This window comes from Protopterus annectens, chromosome 5.part0 (assembly GCF_019279795.1).
Source record: "Protopterus annectens isolate FY-2018-M chromosome 5.part0, PAN1.0, whole genome shotgun sequence".
Taxonomy (NCBI): Eukaryota; Metazoa; Chordata; order Ceratodontiformes; family Protopteridae; genus Protopterus; species Protopterus annectens.
The window spans coordinates 1,306,144,812-1,306,170,753 of NC_056735.1; the positions used below are offsets into that span (position 1 = coordinate 1,306,144,812).

At 38.0% G+C, this 25,942-nt stretch overlaps 1 protein-coding gene across 2 annotated transcripts in view; it reads left to right on the forward strand.

The window, feature by feature from the left end:
* Positions 1–25,942, forward strand: part of RASA3 (RAS p21 protein activator 3) — a 1,807,402-nt gene that overhangs the window by 1,631,340 nt on the left and 150,120 nt on the right. For both annotated transcript variants that reach the window (XM_044071113.1, XM_044071114.1), the window contains one exon: positions 23,714–23,820. In XM_044071113.1, coding sequence (XP_043927048.1) covers positions 23,714–23,820 — 107 coding nt within the window. The remainder of the gene's footprint in view (positions 1–23,713; positions 23,821–25,942) is intronic.

Below are 25,942 nucleotides of genomic sequence, written 5' to 3' on the forward strand. Positions count from 1 at the left end.
GCTGCTACTACATCGTTGCTATTACTCATAAACGGACCCACTACCTAGTAGAAGGAAAGCAGATATATTCTCTCAATACAAAAGCCTAACCCAGCATTAATGAGTACAGGCCTACTCTTTCAACATAGGAATATGGCACCATATTAGTACAACCCTCACAGTAAATGAACACAGGTGTACTCTGTTTATTATCTGTCTGGTACACCTATCAGCGAATAACTATGCACTACAAATTTTTCTTCAGCTGCAGGACATCCCTGTTTTTCTTTATATGGGGAAAGTTATGTTTACTTGGAAATGACAGGTTGACTCACTGTGTCAGACTGATTATGTTAGGCCAGGATTATGCCTGCCTAATTTACTAATGAAGGAAACAATGAAGTTGATGTGAAGTCCAGTTTTATTTACATAAAACAAGATAAAGCTTAGATTATTCAGAAGTTAACTTCTGTAGTTTTAATGCAGTGAGTGTAGCGGTAGCCTTAATAAACTTAGGTGCTGGGTTTAAAGTCTAAAATACCAAAACCTATTCCTCTAGATTGCTCAGGTGAACATATTTTATGCTTCTGTCTGGATTTGTGCCTTGTAGTAATGTTTTAGTCATAGGTTGCTCTATAGTTAGGCATGACGACTCTGCAGTCCCCAGACAAGACAATAAAAACATAAATATAAATCTGTTTGTCTTCTGCTAGGATTCATGATGACACAGGGGGATCCTAAGATGCATTAAACAGATAATGCTACAACCTAGTGGTGTCCTTTGTGGGAATGAGTGACCCAGAGGGACATGCATACAGGTAGATGGAACTTAACTGTACTATGCATTTGTTAAAGGCAGGAAAGACTCATGTCTTCAGTATTATCTTGCCATTGCCCAGAATAATGCCTAGATACCAGGATAAGGGCAGCTAGCCAAATAGTTGATGTAATTCAGAAGGGATCCAGTATGTGTGAAGCCTGGGATGAGATGGAATATATAACTTCCTGTTTCTCTAGAGATGCTCCCCCACCCACCCCCTATCCAGGGTTTCTATATACTAGTTAAAGCTTTTGTTGCCACCATAATACCTTTTTTAGCAAAGTCTTACTAATTAACATTTCAGTATAACAAATCCTAATTCAGACTGGAACAGCATCAAGTCGACATTACCAGAAGGGCTTACCCAATTTCTTGCAACTTTCCTGTGTAACTTAAGTAAGTACATTTTTCTCCACCTGTAGCCACAAAGCTGTCAGTACTTACAGACATGAAATAAATAACTACAACATGAAAAGGCAAGCATTTGACACTGATGTTTTGGAAAAAACTTTCTGTCCAATAGACCCAGCCCTGTGAGAACCATCTTTCTGTAGATATATGGAAGCAACAAATACTGCAGTGCTTCCAAACCAAGCTTAAGAAACACCTACTGTCAGAATGCAAATGTAAGTATTATAGAGATGCTGGTTGTATTTCAGTTGTCGTGTGTGTACGATACTGATGCCTTGTTAAAGTATGTGAAACACTGAGTTCCTGTTATAATTCTGCGACTTGTAACCGAAAGCCTCAAAATTAGGGGAAAAAAAATAAGGAAAAAAGTGCAAGAAAACAGAGAATATTGAATATCACTGTACTTAAAATAGTTTTATTGTAGGGGAAAAGCCCCCCAAACCCTGCCAACTTATGTATACCAACTCCAAGATCACCATACATCGGAGAAAAGAGAATATTCTAAGAACTAGCAATCTCGGACTTAGAATATGTAAGTCTCATATTTTTCAATCAGGCTGACTGTTCTAGGACTTGCACTACAGAATCTAGGAATATCAAACAAATACTGATGCACTGCATTATTTTTAATATTAAAGTGATGCAAAATTGTTTACTTGACGCACTTTCTTCTCCTTCTGTAAAATTATTTGAAAATGTTTATCTGAAACTAATTCAACTGAAATGGAACTAACCACATCACATGATGCACCTTAGTTGTGAATGTAATGAAATAGTTTGATTGTAATTTGATATAGGTATGCCTGTTACCTAAATGACTTAGCTTGGACCATGACTAAAAAGGACCTTGGGGACAGCCATCTAGAGAGGTGTTGACTGTCCTGGAATTGGGAGTTGTCATGTCAATGCTTGAACACATCTTCTTTTGCCTACCAAGGCCCACACATACCAAACATGCTTCAAAGGTGACAAGAAAGTCTCCCACTGTTGGTTGGTTGAAGTCTTCTTTTGAAGACTCATCTTTTTGAATTATTATAGAATCAATCTGATGTGGCATTTTACAGCTGCTGTGTTGACTTTGTATGTACTGTGGAGTGCCAATTTTATGCTTATTTATGTGTGTGTATATTATACATTTTCTCTTATCTTTAGTTAATGTTTTATTTTCCCACCATTTTATTTGTTGTTGTCTGCCTTTATTTGTACCCATGGTTACCATTAAACACATAAATAAAACTGAAGTGTAAGTTAAATATAAATGAATTGCAACATAGGAAGAAAGAGCTGATGTGAATATGAAACATATCCAGGAGTGTACAGCAGTGAACTAGACTTTTAAGAGAAGAACATGGATGGATGGTGCAGTGATAGCATTGTCGCTTCACACCATGAGGTTCTCCGGTTCAATTCTCGGCTGGAGTGCCTTCTGTGCGGAGTTTGCATGTCCTCTCTGCATTCATGTGAGTTTTCTCCAGGTACACCAGTTTCCTGCCATGTTAGAAAGATATGTATCCGGAACATTTCTTCTCAGGCCTCTGCTGAAAATTGGCTTTGTTCCAAGTCGGACTTTCCCAGTAAACAAATGTTAAATAAATAAAAAAAATAATAAAGTAAAGAACAGACCGGACTGAATATGGATTAGATGTAACACATGGAGAGTAATAACCAGCAAAACAGTGAGATGAGCAGGGTTTTAGCTGGAAAGAAAAAGGTCATAGGTGAGAAAGGTAAAAATGTAGCATTTGTATTGAAGCAGGAGAGGGAGAACTATGTTAATGGTACAGTTTTTGATGATTGGAGACTCATTCACCAATGGAATTAAGAGTGCTGGTAGGCGAAACTGGAGAGAAGGGTTACAGTGAATGCCACTTCAGAGTTTATATAAGAAGTGGGAGAAATTAGTCAAGGTTGTCACCAATGGGGAGGAGCAGACAGATGTGATGCACAGAGGAAGTTGAGGTGGTAAGAAGCAGGGAGGTGCAGAGAGATGGAAGGGTAGGAGGTTAGGGACACCATTCTCAAACTATGATCAGCCTGCACCATGACTCACCTAACATTTCTGAGTAGCTGCCTTCTATGCACCTATTTTCACATCATCATTTGCACCATATTGTTGTGTCTCACTCATTGTAGCTGCCTTTATACTTTGCTGTTCATACATAACAGTAGCAGTCATCTGCATGCTTGTTCTGTGATGTACTATGCCACACTGTACAACAGAATATTTTCTGTAATTAATTTGTCTGAATTTCTCTTGTACATCATTAGTACACACACACACACACACACACACACACACACACACACACACACACACACACACACACACACACACACACTATACCTCTCAACCTTTTAAAACAAGAAATCTCAACAAAGCCATAAATAAAAGTCAGACAAAAGCTGAAAAATAGGGACAATTTTTAAATATTGCTCTTATAAACTTGGAATGTTGATAGATTAACATGTTTTGCATTTGCATGAATTTTCTGAAGGATATGAAGCCTGAAGCACAAATGTCTGTCATTATTTTCCAACTTCAGTCTTAAATTATTTGCTGCTTATAATTGTGCTATACAGTTAATCTACTACATTTTGCACTCTTATAAAGCTTTTTTTTACTGTTTCACTGCATTTATGCACTGTTTTATACTGTTTTAACTTTATTTTTCATTGCTAGATTCTGTTTCATTACTATAATTGCATGTTTATACCCGTGGTGGTGGTGCTCCGGTAGTGTTGTCGCCTCGCAGTAAAACGCTGTACGGTTCGATTCTCAGCTAAAGTGTGTTCTGAGTGGAGACATGCGTGAATGGGCGTACCTTTGTTGAAGGTTGTACATCAGGGCTGGTAACTCGGCACGTAAAACTCAACTACCAATCATTAGCGGACCGGAGTTCCGCTGTGGCGACCCCTAACTGGGAAAAGCTGAAAAAACACAACTCTAATTGCAAGTTTACTGAATTACTTAACTGCAAACTGGTTTTTCATACTGAGAATTGTATTTTTTGTTTGTGAGTGCTCTATCCATGCTTTTCTGTGCATTTTTGATTTTTTTAGGTTTCTGAGTTCTAGTCAGGTATCATATAACTGTTTTGTTTGCAGTTAAAAGCATTCTCTAGAGTCTCCTTGCTCCTTTATCTGTTAAAACTTTCATTTAGTAGCTACAGCTAGTAGCTGTAATAGTTTCCCACCCCCCTTCTCTATTGTTGTCTTGTTCTTATACTTGGTGACTTTGCAGTTGCCCACCCATACTGTATATTTGATATGGGACACTCCTCCCAGTCTAGTATCATTAGTTCATTCTACCTAACAAAGAGAGAGAACATTTGTGAAGGCCAACCCACTTAAATTCTTAACCTTAAATTAACTTCTGTTCCATCTTTCTCTTTTTCCACTTTACTAAAAATAAAAATTCTAAGCTGTATCCTAGCTTTATCCCAGTCTAGTGTCACAAGCTCATTCTACCTAACCCAGAGAGACCATTTGAGAAGGGCAAGCTACTTAGGTCCTTAACCTTGAACTATCTTCTGTTTCTCCTTTCTCCCTTTCCAGTCTAGTCCAATTACAGATTTGCTGTATCCAGGACTGTTTGTAAGCTTCTGAGCCCCCCCCCAAGCCTTTCTGTGTTGGAGGGAAGCCTTCTGGCTTATCACTGAGAGTGGTAAGCACTAGGTAGTCTATCTGGTTTCTGGCCCAGATTTGTGGTTTATTGGCCTTTTGGGCAGCTTCTTCCATATCTTTCAACTTTCTGGCTTAAAAGCCTGTGTTTGCACTTGTTTCCACCCTTTCCTGTAATTAGTCTAGTCCAGATACATATTTGCTGTGTCTAAGACTGTAAGCTTCTGAGCCCCCCCAAGCCTTTCTGTGTTAAAGGGAAGCCAGTGGGAGTGGTAAGCACTAGATAGCCTGTCTACCACAAGAGGAGTGATTCCTGGCCCAGAAATTGTAGTTTATTGGCCATTTGGACAGTTTTTCCATCTCTCTCTCAACTTTCCGGTTTAAAAGCCCATGTTTGCTCTTGTTTCCCACCTTTCCTGTAACTAGTCTAGTCCAGATACAGACTGGCTGTATCCAGAACTGTTTGAAAGCTTCTGAGTGGTGCCAGAGCCTGCTCTTCAATTTTTCCCTTAGATCTACTAGTTCTCTCCTCTCCTGCACTTATACTAGCTTATTAGTCTAGCACTTTACCAGATTTCTTGTAGCAATTATTATAGCACACAAGTGCTACCAGCACTAAACTTTCTACAAGGAAACAGATCTAGTATTTATTATCAATGGCCACCCCGCCAGGCATGTCTAAAGGTCAGTTCCCTGTGCTTTCTCCTATTAACCTGGTGAACTTGGGCATCCTGAGGCAGTGTAGCACCTGCCTCATGTACACTGACAACCCTCTCCTCTTACCTTCAACACTCAGACTTGCGTGAGATGTACTTATATATCCAAATTGGAAGCCACGCACTCTCCAGCCAAGACCAGAATAGCTGGTCAAGAGGAGAAGGTCAGCACTTGCACCACACCACATGGAACACATAGCTCTCTGGAACACACACCAGCACTGCTTAACCATAAAAACACAAACCACTCACCCAGCTTCATGGAGGCTCTCAATAAAAATCTACCCAAGCAGCAGAGCCCTCCATGGCAGAAATGCACTCGACCACCACAACACAACACTAATCATGAGACACACAACTCTCCTAAACAGTGTGCCACTCAACCAAAGGCCCTAAGGCAAAACACCATGTCCAACACACTAGTCATAGGTGACTGGATAGTGAGGCACACTGAGGTCCCACTCACTAGGTTGAATAAGGAGAAAGTAACAGTCAGCTGCCTGTCAGGTGCCAGGATCCGACACATGCACTCGGGTTACTCAACAACAAGTACAACTATGACTCTGTCATTGTACATGTGGGTGTGAATGACCTGAGACGTACCTCCCTGGACCACATGAAAAGAGACATGGAGGAGCTGTCGGATTATGTAGCCCAGGCGGGAATGATCCTAGCTTTGAGCAGCATCCTACCATCACCCAGAATGATACCACAGTACAAGCAGAAAATGATTGATTTCAACAATTGTCTAAGTTTCTGGTGTCATTCTGAGGGGATCAAGTATCTGTCTGCCTGGAATGACATGATTGACAGACCTCGATACTTTGCCAGAAATGGCCTGCATCTGTCACCCCTGGGCTTCCGGATGCAGGCCAAGGCTCTTGCCACCCCTATAGTGCCTTTTTTAGTCTGTGTTCCAAAGACCAAATTACCACCGTAACAGCTACAAACAAATTCAATCTGAGGGTCATGTTGCTCAATGCTAGCAATCTAAATCTCAAAATGTACTAGCTCGAGGCACTCCTTAAAATGGAGAACATTGACATTTGTGCTGTAACAGAGACCTGGTTCAAGACAGCAGAAAGCACCCCTGCACTACCAGGCTATAACTCATTCCATACCTTTTGGCTCCAGAACTTAGACCGAAGCTCGAAAGGCAGTGGTGTCTCCATATTCATAAAGGATGCGCACACCTCCAGACTGGTAATACAACATAACACATCAGAGTTACTTCAGGTGCAGTTAACATTGTGTAAGACAGCGATTCAGGTCGTAGCCTGCTATAGGCCCCCAACCATGTTCCAAGACTCGCACTCCACATTCCTGAGCACCCTGGAGAATATTAGGGTCCAACCTAATACTCCCTTGCTAGGCAACTTCAACTACCCCTCTCCATTAACTGGGTAAACTACTCATGTACCAATACACTTGCCCAGCGTTTCCTGGAGTTCATTAATTCCAATGCCCTGGACCAGCTCGTTCTTACCCCCACTAGTAGTAGCAACATCCTTGACCTGGTCATTGCTAACATGGGCGACCATTACTCTACACCAGTAGTCAGCTCCTCCTTGGTTAGATCTGACCACAAACTAATCACCTTGGAAATCCACATCCCTCCCACCCCCCAGCAAAGGTAACCACCATAAAAAAACATCTCCAAAGCTAACTTTGGGATTTTAAAAACAGTGGTGGCTAATTTCACGGCACCCATGCAAATGGAGAATAGTTGCGTGACTGCAGAATCATACACCAATGCACTGTACGAACACGTACACAAATGCATGGATCTCACCATACCCAATAGAACCAAGACACTGTCTTCCAAAAAAAAGGAAACCAATCTGGAGGTCCCCTGCCATAAACAAACTCTACAACAGAAGGAGGAAACTGATGCAGAATAAGATGAAGTCCCAAGACTGGAAAAACTCCCTTATCTGCCTCAACAAAAAGTGGAGATCCCTCATCATATCCTCTAAAGCTAGGTATGAAAACAGAATTGCAGCAGATAGTAAAGACAGCCATAAGGCCTTCTGTAGTTATGCAAAGAATCTCCATGGCAATACCCAGATTTGCTCTGAGCTACTGCACAATGGTACCTCCTATACCAAGCCAACAGATATTGCCAGTATACTGGCCGACAGATTCAGTGCCAACTTCACCCAACTCTCCCCCCCAAAGGACCAATCACAATACCAGTAGGTTGCCAGGCACCCAGTATTACTGCTGCACAGGTTAAAACAGCACTGTCCAAGGCCAGGAATACAGCTTCTATGGGACCTGACAATATCCCTGGTTGTGTTCTACAGAGTGAACTGGCACCTCACCTGTGTGCTCTGTTCAATCACAGCTTCACCTCAGGCTTTGTCCCTGCAAAATGGCGCACTGCTACAGTTATCCCTCTCCACAAAGGAGGAGTGACTACAGACCCTGGGAACTATTGCCCTGTTAGCCTGACGAGTCTGATATGCAAAGCTATGGAACGCATCATCATGGACCCAATAAACAAGGATATAGGGAATCTCCAAACTCTGAATCCCACACAGTTTGGTTTTGTGAAGGGTAGATCATGCCTGCTCAACTTGGTTGACTTCTTTGAGTCAGTCACCAGAGCTGTGGGTGAAGGGCAAGGTGGTTCATACAGCCTAGCTTGATCTGGCCAAGGCTTTTGATACCATTCCCTACTCAGGAGTCATAGAAAAACTCACTAAGCTTGGCATCAACCCCTATATCACTAGATGGATTGCAGACTGGCTCACAGAACCCACAGTGTGAAAGTAGCTGACTCCAAGTCAGAGTGCCAATTAGTCACAAGTGGAGTCCCACAGGGCTCGGTCCTGGTTCCTCTCCTGTTTAGTATCTACTTTTCTGAAGTCCAGGCCAACACAAAGGGACTCTGTCTGATAAAGTTTGCAGACGCTTGCAAAGTTGGGAGCAATTATTAACTCCTCAAGTGATGTTGACATCCTACAGAATGGCATAACTGTGACCAACGACTGGTGTCAGAACCATGGCCTTAAGCTCAATGCCAAAAAATGTGTCATCATTCCCTTTGGGAAAAACCCGGTTCCCGTGAATTACCACATTGATGGTAGTCCACTGAACACAGAAGATGTTATAAGAGATGTGGGAACACAGGTTGACAGCAGCCTCTCTTTTGATCACCACACTGCCACTGTAGTCAGAAAGTCCTTCTATGTGGCACATCTCATTACTAAGGGTTTTGCATCCAGGAGGAAAGAGGTCATTGTCTCCCTCTACTCTTCCCTCATTAGGCCAATCATTGAGTACAATACCCCATTTGGCATGTACCTCACTAGACACCTGCAATAACTGGGGAGGCCGCAAAAGTACCTCACAAGGAGGATCCTAGGCCTTAAACACATCCTATATGGACAGACTAAAAAAAAACTCCAACTATTCTCTGTCTCATATCTTCTACTTAGAGAGAATCTCTGCTTGACTTACAAAGCCATGTCTGACCCAGCTCTGTTAGAAATGCTACATCTAAAGAAATCCCAAGCCCTCCACACCACATGCTCCAGAGACCTCAGCCTCATTACCACAATTAACAGAACATGCTGAAGGGACAGGGTCATAACCCAGAGACTGCCCATGCTATGGAACAGACTTCCCATACATGTCAAGCAGAGCACCCCGCTGACCCTCTTCAAGAGAAATCTTGATGAGTGGATGGGAAACAGAAAATTCACCCCAGGGATAACACATACTCGACAGGGGCACTGGGAACTAAGGTCAGGTGGCACTATGCCAGGGTAATCCTATGGCTAGGCTTGTAAAGGCCCCAGGGCCATTAGCCTAGTACACACCTATGAATAGTTTACCAGAAAACCAGAACTTTATAAAAAATAGACAAAAAATATGAGGCAAAAATCTGGACATTCTGTAAGTCATTGTGAAATTCACTTTATAAGCATTTTTGTGTCTGCAAAGAAACATAAATTATATATTTTTTTCTTTGTGGAGTTTTTGGTTTTGTTGCATGTGCAGAGCAGTTACTGCTTTCTGCCACCAGATGGTGGTCTTTTACAGCAAACTTTTTTTTTTCTTTGCTGTGCTGCTATATTAAATATTCTGTTCTCTAAAAGAGGCATAAATGTCCAGATTTTCACAGAATGTCCAGATTTTCGACTCATATTTTTGGTCTGTATCTAATAAAATTGCAGTTTTCTGGCAAATCACTGAGGAATCATTGAGGACTGAAATAAAAAACCTGTTACTCTATCAACTTTCTAAGTTTGTAAGCTCAATATTTAAAAAAGTGTCCTTAGTTTTTGGGGCTTTGTTCCCCCATTACTTATGGCTTTGTCCAAATCTCTTGCTGTAAGAGGTTGCGAGGTTTGCAAAGAGAAGTTCAGTATCAAATCCCTTTTCGTATTTATGTACCTGTTCTGTTGTCACTCAACAATCAGTGGTAAAGATATGCATTTGTCACTGTACACAGTCCAAGGATGGCAGTAAAAATGCCAGGAAAACTTTTTATTTTTATTTTATGGGCATTAATTTCAGACATGAGCTATACCTATAATCTTCACACAGTGATGTTTAAGACCATAGTGATTACCACATATATGTGCATCAGCGACAATCAGCTTGCTCCATTTGAAAACTAGTCCCACCTACAGCTTTTTTATGTATTTTGCAGCTCATAAACTGTAAGATATGTGAGTATCAGCATTAAAGCAGGTAGTGTGACCTGGGATACACTATTTAAGTTAAGTCTTGAACCGAAACAAGGGCGTCTCATGCATATGGAACAAAAGAACCATGAGTACTCATTTAACTGTTATTTTCTCTACTCATTTTGGGGCAGACCTGTGTGCGTGTACAGATGAAATGAAAATTTTGTGCAGAAAAGCAAAGTTGTTTATTTGACATTTGTTTATAATGGTAGGGCTAGTCACCCAGCAGTGTAAACTTTGGCTCTGATTGTCACTGTTGAAGTAACACTCCCAACCCCATGTTCAAAAATGGGAATAGGAGGTGATGGATGGATAATTTTTCTTTAACGTGTTTATTTTCATCTGTTTATTGAAAGTGCTTTGTAGTAAGGCATTGTACTAAAATGTTGAACTGAGATGAGTTGAATATTCCTTGTTTACCTGAAGAATTTCCGTGCTTATGCTATCACTGTCTGAATATGTGGTGAATGAATCCAGCCAATACAGATATCCCTGTTTCAGAGTGTGATTTTGGCATCTGTGGATTTTTGTAATATAGCTGGGCTTTGTTTGGACTTGTTTACTATATGCTGTGAACTTTATGTAGCTCTTCTGTTAGAGTGTCATTGAATTTTGGGGTGATTTCAGATTTTAGCACTATTCTGTTTCTGTGCCACTGTACTTCAGTAAGTGTAAAGGCAGCTTCATTTCTTCAATTGTATGATGTCTGTGTATTTTATTGTTCCTTGGATTTCCTGTTTAATCTGCATATTGATAGACTTTAATTTGGAAACCTTGCATAGTGTAATATTGCATTAAACCGTTACTTCACATATTTTCTGTAATATTTATTACTAATTATTGAATTTGCTGTATACAAAATATAACATTTTAAAATGCCAAGGATTAAGCACTTGAAATTCACCGAAGACAAGGCTTTTTCTCAGCACATGCCTGCTGATGTGTTTAGTTCCATGTGGTTGATATTCTTGCAGTAAGCTGCTTATTAGTGGTACACCAATATGTGTATAAAATGCTTAAGTTGCCTATCTTCACAGTACAATACTAATAAATAAAATAAAACTTGAATGCTGACTAGCAGTTTGTGTAATTTCTTTTCGTTCATAAAATGTCGGGTATGTGAAGCATCAGCATGTCCATTTCATTCAAAATTTATAATACTGCCAAGAGAAATGCAACCATTTGCTATCAAGTGGGTTTTGGTGCTACACATTTTTGATGTGGATATAAGTTGTAAATAATGACCTTAGACTGTGAGAAGCATTGCGATTTTTATCTCCCCAACAAGTGTTGCTCTTGAAGAATATGGTTTGTTTTCCTTCTCCTTAGTCTCTTTTGTATGTTACTGTGTTTTCTTCTGCCATGCCCAATTTTCACAAGCTTAGTTGCACAGTGGTGAGCAGAATGGATTGGCTACACCATTCCAATTTCTGAGCTTCCCAGATGTTTAGACAAAAAGTAGCGTGCCTCAGTTACTGTATGGAATATTAGTGGAATGCACAGCTTTCCTTGGGAATTGAGACAAACAAAAACATAAAGGCCCAAGCAGCTGTGTCTGGTACAGCTCTTTGTATCCTCCTAGCATTTGAAGGAGTAGTCTTATCTTCTGTTAGGGGTGGGATTTAAGCTGTTCTGTATGAGCTGTCAGCATCCCAGGCTTGTGTCCTAAACTGGGTTGAAACAATGCACTAAGAAATGTATCAGTTATCTTTGCAGAGGGCTACATTGTCTAGAATATGATCTGTCACTTTGCAGTGGTTCAGCAAGAGGTTCTCCCGTTCGATTCTCGCCTGAAGCGCCTTCTGTGTGGAGTCTGCATGTCCTCCCCGCGGTCGAGTGGCATTCAAAAGACATGCATAGGGCATGCCTTCCTGGAAGGTTGGGCGTCGAGCTGGCACCTCCACATCGTAAAAATCTACTGCCAGTCATTAGCGGACTGGAGCTCCACTGTGGTGATCCCTAACCGGGAAAAGTCGAAAGAAGAAGAACAACAACTTAGCACTGGTTGTTGTGATAGTTTTGTGTTAATTTATTTATATAGACTTCTTTCTGAATTTAAAACTATGTGAATGTAGAAAGATCATAATACATTAATGCTCAATTAGATTTTGCACTCACTTTATTGTCAACCATAACAAAACAGTCCTAAGACACTTGAGTTAGATTTGAATATATCTGAACTCTTATTTCACAATATTAACCATAAATCCAGGATTTTGACCTTTGAAACACTATACTAAACTACTATGTCAGTTTATGATTATATTCTGCAAACCAGCAGTTGAAACTAGAGTGTATTGCATGGAGCATGCTGATTATGCTCCAATATTTGGAAAAAGACAAACCAGTTAAGTGGCAGAATGGTATTTGACATGACTTTAACAAATGTGAAGCACCCCCTGTGAAAGTTGTTAAGGTTGGGTCCCACTCTAGGCAGTAAAACACACCTGTATTGACCAGCAAATTACAGTGGCAGAATAAAACATTTGTTGCTGCCTGCTGTCCGTTCCAGTAATGTGTCATTTCCTGGAATAACAGGATTTGTATTGAATGTATTTTCTGAAGGATACAAAGTCTGAAACTCTGATGCATGTTATTTAGTGACTTCAGTCTTCGGTGGTTTGTTGGAAATCAACAGATTTTGTGAGTAGCAAGCCAAAACTGTGAAGGAATAATGTGGACGGTGGAGAGGTGTGACTGGTGAATGTAAATGTGATGTACAGCACTACACTGCCTAGCTTCTGGTAAGTATTTTACGGCTTTGTAAGCTGGCAAAAGACCTCACAATTTTTCCCCTTAACTAGTAGTACATGAGGCAGATAAAGCTCCTTGCAGTACAAAGAATTAAGATTGTCTCACTGATAATAACTCTAAATTATGTATTCTCGACATGGATGCCAAGATTCACCTCGAGCCTCACTCAAGAGGTGAATTTCTTGGCATCCATGTCTCAAACTCATGATAGACGGCTTATAATCAGGGAGCCGATCATAATCCTCTGTATTACACATGACACAATGTTATGAGTTCTAGTTCCAGAATTATTTGCAATTTAGTTACCAGTTCTCCTGTGATAGTTGAGTGGTCAGTAAAATGGAAATTTATGTTGCAACTAGCAAGAGCAGAAATTAAGACAGAAATACTCCACGTTTAAAAATGCTAGCTTAATACAATATTTCTGAATGGCAGGTAATATTTTTTCTTTCGAGCCATTTTTCAAATTTTTATTCATGTCTTGTATTAATTTGCTACTTAGTGAAGCTAGGTACTGAATAGTGCATCATATTCTACTTGGAAACTTTGTTACTTCTCTTGGTATTATTCAAAGCATTTCTTTATTTTCGATTAACAGTATTGTTATTTTTTTATTATACAGTGACTGAAACATTGCTGCTTTATACGTTGTTTCACTTTGGAAACATTGTTGGAATTACTTTCACAATTATGGGTTGACCTGACTTGTTAGAAAGACTGCTGTACTGTTTATGCATTAGCAGACTGCCATTGCATGGAGGTATTTTTTATGTGAAGTAATAAAAAAGATATTTTATTGCATAATAAATATTTGATATTTAACAGCAGTTTGATCTTTAAACAAGCCAATTACTTAGTTGTACTGTGCGGGAAGGCACAGTGGACTACAATGAAAAGTTACTGACAAATGTAGGAAATATAAATGCATTCCTCTTATTTTTTTTATATGGCAACACATTTTTGGGAGTGTTTGCTTGTGGGTGTGAGGGAAGGACAGCATATTCCTACAGAATCACATTCCAGAGTGCTGTGGGTGTAGGGGAAGGACAGCATACTCCTACAGAATCACATTCCAGAGTGCTGTGGGTGTAGGGGAAGGACAGCATACTCCTACAGAATCACATTCCTTAGTGCTGTGGGTGTAGGGGAAGGACAGCAAACTCCTACAGAATCACATTCCAGAGTGCTGTGGGTGTAGGGGAAGGACAGCAAACTCCTACAGAATCACATTCCAGAGTGCTGTGGGTGTAGGGGAAGGACAGCATACTCCTACAGAATCACATTCCTTAGTGCTGTGGGTGTAGGGGAAGGACAGCAAACTCCTACAAAATCACATTCCAGATTGCATGTAAACAACCTCACAATTGCTGCATGAAAACAAGTCAAAAGGTTAATTGTCTTCAATATCATGAATCCCCTTTTTCCCATTTTCTACACAGGATCAGGGTGTCACTGTAACCTTCACCAACTCTTGATTCAGTAACACTCATTTACCTTCTTCATGTCTTCTCTCTCATAGTCCTTCCATCTCTTTGCTTAATATCCTCACTTTCTCTTGCCTTTTTCCTGTCATTCCCAAATGTTCTTTACCAGATTGCCTACTGCTTTCCTACACATGTGCCCAAACCACCGTTGTCTGTTCTTTTTGACCTCCCTTATAACTGGTGCTAATTGGGTTTCTGCTGTGATATCTACATTTATTTGTCTGCCCCACAGCATACATCCTTTTACCCATCCCAAACGCTTCATCTCCATCACCTCTTGCATCATCAAGTGCCATGCCTTTACTGCCTAGGTTTCTGTACTGTATAATAGTAGTACTGGTCACACCACTGTTTTGTACACCTTACTTTTCAGCTTCTTTAACATTCTTCTGCCACACATTATCCCTGACAGTCTGTACCAGTAGGCTACAACCCAACTGATACTAGCTTTAACCTCCTTATTCAGACTTCCTTTCTCTTAAGCCACCCCTCCCAGATACTTGAAGCTGTTAAACTTTTCCACCATTTTCCCTTCTATCTCAGTTTTGAATTTACCTTATTTGCTGCCATTATAACTTTATCATACATACTCTGTTTCATCCCATTTGGCTTCAGTTTTACATTTCACTCCTGTATCATTTGCTGACGTTCTTGTTCAGAGTCTGTGTAATGCCACATCTTCTCCATACAGCAGCTTTGTTGATTTGTCCCCTCCGATCTGTTTGATAATGTAGTTCATCACTAATATGAACATAGTGGGCTCAGAGCTGAACCCTTATGTTAGAAAAAACTGTTCACATTTCTGTGCATTGTGTCCTTGTACAATGCCTGCACTAATTCTACCAGTGTTTCTGGGACGTTGAACCATTGCAGAATTGTCCAAATTAGCTTTTTTGGGACCTTGTCATATGGATTTCCAAGTCTAGGAATGCCCAGATGGACACGTTCCTCTCCTCTAGCATCTTTTAAACTGTCTGTGTCTGTCTTTTGGGTCACTTGTGCTTCATCCTGATCTGAATCCAAACTCCTTATCACATTCTTTTTTGACTACTCTGTGTATTCGTTTATCATATACCATCTCCAGAACTTTTGGGCAAGTGACTGGAGTTTGATACCTCTGTACCTCCCATAGTTGTGAATGTTACCTTTTGTTCTTGTGTACTGACATTAGAATGCTTATTTTGCAGTTGTCTAGGATAAGACTTCCTCTCAGTACTATTATGAGTACCCCCAGGCCCCACTTCTCCCTTAACTTTCCCAACATCTCGATCATATCTGCTGTGATCTCATCTGAGCCTGTTGCTTTTCCTCAGTGATGTTCTTTTATTGTGGACTCCTCTTTTGATTTCATCATAGGCTGTATCTGTGGCAGTACAGCTTTGTGGGTTAAAAGTTAGAATGTAGATTATTTGAATTATAACAATTGAATTGTCAAGAATGTGCACATACAGTTTAGAAATATTCATAAGTTTGGCTATCTTCATGCTAAAACTACCACACTCATGTAGATGTTTTATTACAGCAGCTTGTGGTATAGGACATGTTCTGATACAACAGTCACACAAACTTATTTTACTTTGACAAGTGACTGCCCATTACCACCACACATGTAACCCTCCCTAAATTCTTATAAATAATGTGCAGTACAGTACAAGAGGTCAGTCAGGTACTTAGCTTTGCCACCTATCCCTTTTTTTTCCAGACTATCTAGAAAGCAAACTGATTGTCCAGTAGTCCAGAAAGCACTGTACAAACTGTGGTATTCTGTTTCAAAAAAAGAAACAGACTATCAGAGTTTGTTAATTCACAATGCTTTTTTTACAAAAAAAAATAGTGTAAGAGTTGATAATGCTGCATTGTACCATTTTAAAAGATTTCATGTTAAAGCTTACACAATACCAAAAACAACTGCATTAATATTTGATCTCTGTCTAGTGCAGCTAAATAGATATTAACTGTTGTTTTTATTATATTAATTTATATATATATAATTTTCACATTTTTCTAAATGTCTCAACAACCAAGTAACACAGACAGAACTCCTTAGTGTCATATGAAAGCTGTCAGCTAGATGAATAAAATGCTGCTAACAGAATGTATATAACTTGAGTGGTTGCAGAGATATTGTAAGTTGTTTACAAAATATTACAAATGTAATAGTTACTATGTTTACTGTGTCTTATAAAATTAATTTTAAGACATAGAACCTAAATAATACTACCACTATAAAAATAGTTTGTGCTAAAGAGTTTGCCATTTATACTTCTTTCATAATCCCTATGGTTCCGGAGATATGAATATTTGTTTGAAATGTAAGGACATAATTTGATTCTGGCAAAAGGCCTAGGCTTCACCCATTGGAAGTTACAGTGCAAACCTCCTGAGCTCCATTGGAGTGAATGAGTTAATACCAGCTTTTACACGCTTGTGTTTTCATGTCCAGTATTTAGGACACCGTTACAAAAAAAACACATTTAACTGCTGGGACTAGTGAAGTCTGTTTTACTGCTGCAATATCAGTATTTATAAGAAAAAATTCATTACTGATATCTGATGCTTGCAAAATCTGTTTCTGTCTCACTACTAAATGGACAGCTTTTCCTAAGTTCTTGGCTGTAGCAATTACATTTAACTTGATAGTTGTATCAAGTTTCTGAACTTATTTTAAATGAAAATCAAAGTAATAATGTAACACAGTGCATTTTTGCACCTATACAGAATCAGTTTTAACTGTTGAACTTTTTACATTTTGGCTCGTGACCCTTCGATTTTAACATGCTGTTCGGTGACCGAAACTCCACCCACTGTCTCACCATAATCGTTTCTTTAGCTGACGTCATTTAACTTTTCATTAGTACTGAATGCTACAAGAGTGTGTTATTACTGTCTACAGCCTTTTGGATACATAGTAAACTATAATGCATTAAATGGATAGCACTATCTTTAATTCAGTTTGCTAGGCTAGCTGTAATTTGAGCTGATATGTTTGGCAAACTGCCATCTCCATACGAAACATATACAATATCAAACTGATTACATAATGTACTCTTTTATACGAAGCATCTAAATTTTTAACTGTGTTGTCACTTTTACAATGTTGCATTGACTTTAAAATTTGCATTCTGTAAACTAACAAATTATTTTGTCTCTGTCTATATTACAGTATTGTTTATGCAGTTAACTAATAACTGCTAAACAAAACAATAATACAAAAAATGTATTTGCCAAACTGTAACTGCAAACCCTTTATTCTGCTAATTAATTTGACTGTTAGTTCTGATATACCTTACAAGATATAAAGGCATACAGTTACCCTTTTTTCTTAACTGACCACACCCAATATGTCTTTTTGAGCACTTCAGCTGTGTCAGCTGACCTGGAATTTATTTTATCTTTAACCCATAAAACTGCATGTTTCTGTCGTAACCAATTCTTTAAAATCTGTACATTTGCAAATATCTCTTTACTGAAGTCTAAACCAGTATATACAGAGCTGTTACACTTTGAACTGATAGCTGTTGTTATCTTTGACGTTTTAAATTCTGACAAGACTGCACTTGTATCTTCTATGTGCAATTGAAATTGATTTGTCTCTAAATAATGAAATAATCTTAAACAATGACAGATTAATGCTCTGATCTTTACAGATAGCTATGGAATGTAATCTTTTACTTAGCACTGAAGTCTGTTTTTCAGTTACAAAATCTGCAGTTTGATTCCTCTTATCTCTGTCCAGTGCAAACATTGTACTGGATTTTGAAAATAAGAAACTAGATGAAGTAATGTGAACTTGAGACATTGCTTGCATGATATGTATCAAGACTGTGTTGACATTTGTAATACTGCAACATACTTCTGTATTCTGAATTGTATGTATTATATTCTGATTATTTGTACATGAAACTGTACTACAACTGAAGTTATTATGTTGAATTTCATGTGCTGAAGCATGTACTTTTAAACTGGCGACAACATTGACTTCTGAGTCATTAGCTGCTTCTATGATTTAAACCTTTTGCCTTTAGACATATTTAACATTTTTGAACTAATAGCTTTTAACTTTAATAAAATATTTTTAAACTTAAACCAAACATTTACTGACATTTTAACTGTAGCAGAATTATTTGACATGTTTACATGCAAAAAAAAAAAACTTTAATTAAGTAATTTAAACTTTGTTGAACTGTTAACTAAAAGGTGCATATAAAGTCTTACATAACTTTATGGCTTGGAAGAAATGTGAGCAGTTGTTTGTAGCTTATTAACTTTTTTCTTGCTTTTTGACTCTATGATGTCACTCTGGAAACACGAAAGTCTGTTGAGATATTTCTTAACTGGATAATGTCTTTTATGTTCTGAAGGAACACTGCTTTGATTTAATACTGGTCTGCTGAAGTTATGTGAGGCTTTTCTGAAGTATGCGGTGTCTGTTTTTTTACAGTGAAGTAATGCTGTCTTAATGAGAAACTTGTTATGCCATCACAGCTTTATTTATGAAAAAATACTGGTATGCTGCTGAAAAGTCTGTTATGAAACATTTGCTGTCACTTTAAACTGTTAATGAAACTTTGAAGTTATTATAGAAAAAACGTAATTACTACAGCTGTTTATGTTGAAGTTTTTTAGAACACATGTAGTTGAATGAAACACGGAGTGCTGCACTTTAATGAAAACAGTGTTATTTTATGGTCTGTAGAACACATGAAGTTGAACCAAGCACTGATATTCTGTAGATTTCTGTAGAACACACGTAGTGTAACCAAGTCTGGAAATGAACGATACCCTTACTGAAAGGGTGGTGTACTCTCCAGAGTGCAGCTGCAGTACTTCTGATTACTGTGAACTTAGGAAAACATGCTGTACTGGAAACTGGATGTGAAAGGGTTCAGTTGCTTGCTGGATTATGAGAAGCATGCATCTCTTCCCAGACAGCAGGCTTGTGTGGACACCATTGTAAGAATTGATAATGCTGTACTGTACCATAATTAGTTGGAAACACTGTATGCAATGAGACTGAGAAATGAAAGTCTTAATTACCCAAGCTCGTGCTGAATAGGTGTCAGTCTCTCCCTTATGGACCAAGTCTTATGCACTTTTAAGAATGAATTCTCCAAACACTGTAGTTCTTTTAATACGGTTTTATTAGATGTTCACAATATTTGAATACTGTCTCCATTAACAGTACTGGTAACCAATTCAAGTTGCTGTACGTCATATTCTGATTGTCCTGACTAAAGTAAACTGACAGTTCCTAGTTGACCTGTTTTCTGTACTCATGCTTGAGTGTTAGACATCTCTGAAGTAACAGGTCGAATGAACTTACTAACCTTAACTACCTGCTGTCTTGAACACAGCATATTATATTGCTTTAGTCTAGTAAATTTCCTTATTTACTTTTTTTACCCTTGGTCTCAGGCTTTATATGTGCTTCATTAAGGAACATTCTGTAGCTGATCTTTTCCTTGAAAAAAGAACATTCTGTCTGCATGCTTTATGCTTATGTTTTCCTCTTTAATAAACTGTCTTCAATGCTTAGCCAGCAGGGTTATTTTCCTTTCTGCTTAACTGTCTTTTATGCATAAATGAAACACTTTATTTTACCCTTTAGCCTGTCTAATGTCTAATAACTGGAAATCCCTAATCTAACGTATAGTAAATCCATAGAAAAAAGGCATCATGAATAGAAAAAGAGGGCATCCCCCTCATGTGACGTGATTATGAAATCACAAAATAGGCCGAAGGTGGGTGGGGTTATGGAAAGTGCAAGGGGTGTGGCCTAAGTCTGGTTTATCCACAGCTAAAGGTGACTTCTATACAGGTACTAACATTTTTGTTTTCTGGCTATTCACTGTCTCATACTACTTCAGTTCACCAACTACATATCATTGAACACAAGTCTTTCAATTCAAATTCAGTACAGAACAACTTTTGATATAGTAATAAAAAATATAGTCTAACTTCCACAGCTGTCTCTCATGAATTTTGTGATGGTTGAACAGATTCACTTGAAAGATATGCATTCATGCCACTATTATCACTGTTTTAGGCAGATTCAGAGAGATTCTCTTTTTGACTCATTCAGCTGCTTTGAACAGTCATAACCCTTGCTGACTTTATTTGAAGATATAAAGTGTGTCCACTCCTAAATACTAACTAACTTAACTAGATGAAATAAACAAAAAATGGAAATAATAAGCCGTAAAATACTAAAACAATAACAAAAACAGCTGAAAAGCTGAGAAAAAAACTTTAAAAATGCACTTTATTAAAACATTCAGTAAGCGTTTTCATCCCTATACAAGACTTATTCAGACTGAATGTAACAATTAAAAACATACCTTTTTTAAAGCGATTAAAAAATAACATGACTAGCATAATTGATGCCTAAGCCTCTTTCCTTTTAAATAAACTTTGAAATTCTCTTTGTCATTCAGCCCAGGTGGATGACAACTATCCAACCTTTGATACCACAAATACTCTCTCCAATCAAGCTCTTCCTCAGCATCAAATGAGTTTTCATAATTCTTAATTTGTTCTGAAATAACTACTTTAAAGTTCCTTACTAAGAGCATTTTCTCATATTTAATATTTATAGCATGCTAATGCTCATAAATTCTTCTGTTCATCTGTCTTGTAGTTCTACCAACATAGACTCCTCCACAAAAATCACATAAAATAAGGTAGACTACAAACTTAGATTTACAAGAGAACCTGCCTTTAATTTTTTATTGACATTTCTTATTTTAAATTCCATGATTCCAGTCAGCTAACTACAAAAGCTACAATTAAAGAATTTATACATTCCCATTTTATTATATTTAACTGGGGGGGTAAGTTCATCTTGGACTGACAATAATTCTTAAAACTTTTCCCTGACTTGTGAACAAATAAAGGCTTACCCCACAACAATGGCTTTAGTTGTCTGTTCATCCATACTACTGTTTATTTGCATGGAGGTGTTAAATCCATTATTTTTTGTCTCTTTCCTGACACTATTATCTCCATTCTTCCTTGCTTCAACTGCCTTATAAAATCTTTCTTGTACAGTACTCTGGATAACCCCCATTAATACATTTATAACAAAGGGATTCACTTTCTTTCAGAAAATTAGAATCATCCTGTGTGAGCATATCAATTATTTTTAATTGGCCTTTAATTATATTGGATTTGATTATCTTAGGGTGCATACTATCATAACTTAAATAAGTGTTGTTCTGAACTTCCTTTTTGTAAGTCTTTGTTTGAAGCCTACCTTTCCTCTTACATATGGTTACCTCTAACAGTTAAGGCTTTCAAAACTTTTCTCAGCGGTAAAGCTTAAATACAAAGACATATTATTAATGTGCTCTAGAAATGCACTAAGCAAATTAATTTTGCCCCTCCAAACACTAAAAAAAAATCATCAGTAAAGCATTTATAGATGACAGCATTTTCAAAATAAGCACTAGAGAAGATATTTGCCTTCCCCCAACCATTCATAAAAACATTAGCGTAGCTTGGGGCCATTGTGGCAACCATCACTACTCCATTATCCTGTCGGTAATAGATGCAATTAATCTAAAAAAACTGCAAGACAGTATCATGTCCAACATTTCCATAATCACATCAACCTTCTCACAAGAAACCAGCTTAGAGCCAATAAGTTCAAATCTAACAATATCCATTCCAGTATAATTCGGTATAACCGTGTATAATGACTGAATATCGAGGATGACCAAAAACATCTGTCTCAAGCACTTGAATTTCCTTGATTTTATTCCTAAAATCAAAAGTGATTCTGACAAAAGAATCACTTTTAAAAACAAGCTTTTTGAGAACTTTGTCCACATAAATGGCCACAGCATCTGTTTGCTCTTACTGCTGGTCACAATCAGTCTTAAAGGAGGATTGTCTAAAGATTTATGAATTTTAGGCAGTCCAAAAACCCTGCTGATCTTTGGGTTTCTGGTCTCTAAAAAATTATCGGTTTCATTGTCAATTCTTCCATTACAAATACAATCTTCTAAACAAGAATCTATCATAGAGTAAACCTATTTAATGTCAATAAAGGCTACCTTTTTATAAAATTTGCCATCAGCAAGCATCTCAAACATCTTGTTATGTCTCTTTATCCATAATGGCTATGGCATTTCCTTTGTCAGCTTTGGTCACTATTATATTCTCAACATTCACAATTTGGTAAAAAGATGCTCTTTCTTAGATGTTAGCTTATGATATTTTCTTTTTGGCTTACTAGCAAACATCTTCCTGAGCTGTATTTCAGTAATACTGAGAAATGCTTCTAACTCTGGTCTTAGAAGGGGATTAAACATGCTCGGCTTAAAAATCTCATGTGCTTCATTTGAATTATCAGAAAAAACTTTAAATTTAACTTTCTGACATAATCTCTTAAGCAGTTAAGCATTTCACATTGATCTGCCCTTTTCGTTGGAACAAATGTCCAACCTTTTTTAAGTACTTGGCAAGCACAATTACTAAGAACATCACTAGACAAGTTCACAATTTTAAAAGAGACACTAGACATACCTGTTATATTTTGTGCCCTGTTTTTGGTACTTGCCACGTTTGATTCTGATTCTTTCTCTGAGGCCCTTTTGATTTGTGTTCTGCTGATAGGAGCCGCAACTTGTGTCCACAAGTGGTTTCCAGTTCCTGCATTCTGATATATTTCTGCCGTCTGAAAAACCTGAGCCTTATTAGTACTGTTAACCCTATGATTTGCTTCACAATTTCGATTACTTTAACTAGATGCACGCATGGATTGAGCTGATCTTTATTCTGCCACCACTTTGCCAGTCTGGCTGGAAGTTCTCATACGAGAAGCTGCTTTGAAGAGTTCTTCTGAAAAACTACATTCTTGTGGTTTGAGTTTTCAGAAGCAAAGCCTAAAGACTGAAATGCTGTTGAAGATTTATAGCTACAGCAGATACTAGATAAATATTCTCATCTACCACTATAACCAAGAAAAACACACTAAGAAAAAAATGTTTGCTTTGATATACAAAGGAAAATAGTTTATGGAAGTTAGGTAGATATAATGCAGTCTAGTTTCAGACAGTAGCCCATGATCAAGTCGGTATTGTTACAGAGGTATTTGGTAAAATGTAGCCAGCATGCTTATGTAAGGTACCTCCACACAATATAACATATGAAAAGTAAAATTTGCAGTGCTGTAGCAGACACCATGGCATACAGATTATTGAATACCTTTTGTTTTGCTTATTGCAGATGACCTAGATGTTCGATACACTGCTGTGAGTAGCTTCATTTTTCTGCGGTTCTTTGCTCCAGCTATTCTGTCTCCAAATCTGTTTCAACTACGTCCACATCACCCTGTAAGTATAATTTGTGTCATTTAAAAAATAACACAAAATTTTATTTTATCAATGTCTTATTTTTCCTAGATGAACCCTCTGTAGCAATGTATAAGTTTAGCAAACAATAACTGAAATTTTTAGAAATTGTGTCATTAACTAAGAGTAGTGATGCAGAATCTGGAGATATTGTAGGTTTCTTGCAATGATCTACTTTAGTTCTGGTGTACTGAAGTCTGAGGATGTTTTAGGAATGGAAGTTTACTTTTTATTCACTTGCTTTTGTTAAGGAATCTGATTATGAGAGCAGTATATTTCTTCTATATTTATATATATTGTTTTCTATATAGATTTTGTATTTTAGCCCATTTTTAGTGTTAAGACAGTTTTTGTCTGTGCAGTGATTGCTAGAGATTTCCGTTGTAAGGTATTACTGATGTACATATGGGAAACTGCATAGAGGGTAGTTTTAAGGCGATATTAGCTGTGTAAGTATTGTAATAAAAGTTAGAATGCCATTTTGATAGTGCTGTTTCATTTTTTTTTTCTTCATGAACAGTCAATAAGTGCTGGCTCCAGGTAGTAAAGGAAAATATTGCTGTGGTCAATTTCTGTCTAAAGATATCATATTTATTTTCATAAGCTTACTGAAACAAAGTCCATTCAACATGATTAAGTGTCAAAAGGATTATAGAATACAAGATGAGTGTTGCTTTTGAGTGTGCCATTTTGCCCACAGTTTACCAGAGTGTTATGTAAGATCTGGTGGCCTAGGCTCTCAGCGAACCATTTTTGTAGTGCATGTATGGAAATACATAACTTTGTGTGACACATAGATGACAGACAGCTCGTAGTAGTTTTTCATTTCCACTGTAATACTTTTCACAATTTAAATAGGGTCACAGGTAATACTAGGCTAGCTGCCCTTGTGGGCCTTTTAAGACTAGCTAATTTCCCTTTTTGTGCTTGAAATAAACCATCCCATTTGCTATAGATTGACCTTACCCATCCCATGGTCATAATTTTATACTACCCTAATGATAATAATTGGTCTCATACCGTAGATAATTGGAGGGGACCCATGCATTTAGGATCTGCCTTTGTCCATAAGTAGTATAGGAGACAGTTCTGGGGTAAATTTTGTGATACTAACATCCAGGTAGCCATTAGTAAAAAGAGTGGGATTAGCCGTAAATCAGATGCAGAAATCACTGGTGCTTAAGTAAGCCCCAAATGCAGTTAATTTCGTCAGCTGCCCAGCAAAACAGAACCCAGCAATCATCAATGAATTCCTTCCACATTTCAGTGTTTTGGATAAAAAGAATTATTTTCAGAATTGTAAATAAATTTGGCTTTGTAACATCCCATAAAGAGATAGGAGTATATGGCCCCAGTAGTTGTCCCTTGTTATTGCAGGTTGGATTTTTTTTTTCCAAAGTAAACATTCATTTCATGCACCAATCTCAATAAAGGCAACAAAAAGAGATTAAATTACTCCATGTGTAAATTGCTAGATTCTAGCCACTATGCCTCTGTCCTGATAACCCTGTACATGGAGAATGCTGTTACACAAACTAACTACATCATAAGTACACAATAAAGTGGAATTCTCATTTTTAATTCAACAGGGATACAAATTCTTTGGTGTCTTTAACCTTGGATTTTACCCGGCTCAGTAAAAGTTTAAGATAAAAATTCAAGTAACTCTGAAACAGGTTCCATTAAGGAGCCCCTTCCTGCCACTATAGGTCTTCCTGGTGTAGGTGTGTTTTCCTTATGTACCTTGGGAAGCAAACAGAAAAATTGACAGCTGGATTCATCAAATATAAGTTTAAGCATTATAGGTCCAGGAGTAACTCTTTGTACCATGTAAAGCTGTCTGTCTTTCCCTTAAATTCCCCCTGTGGTGCTCATGTCCAGTAATGAATAAGAGCTGTTATCACCCAGCTGTCTTAGTGCTTCCACACATTCATTGTTGCTACCCAAATCATTACTCAGTAAGAGCTGTTATCACCCAGCTGTCTCATTGCTTCCACATGTTTGCCATTGCTACCCAAATAATTACGGAGTAAGAACTGCTATCACCCAGCTATCTCAGTGCTTCCACAAGTACTCTCAAGATGTTAAAAGCATTCTCTAAAGG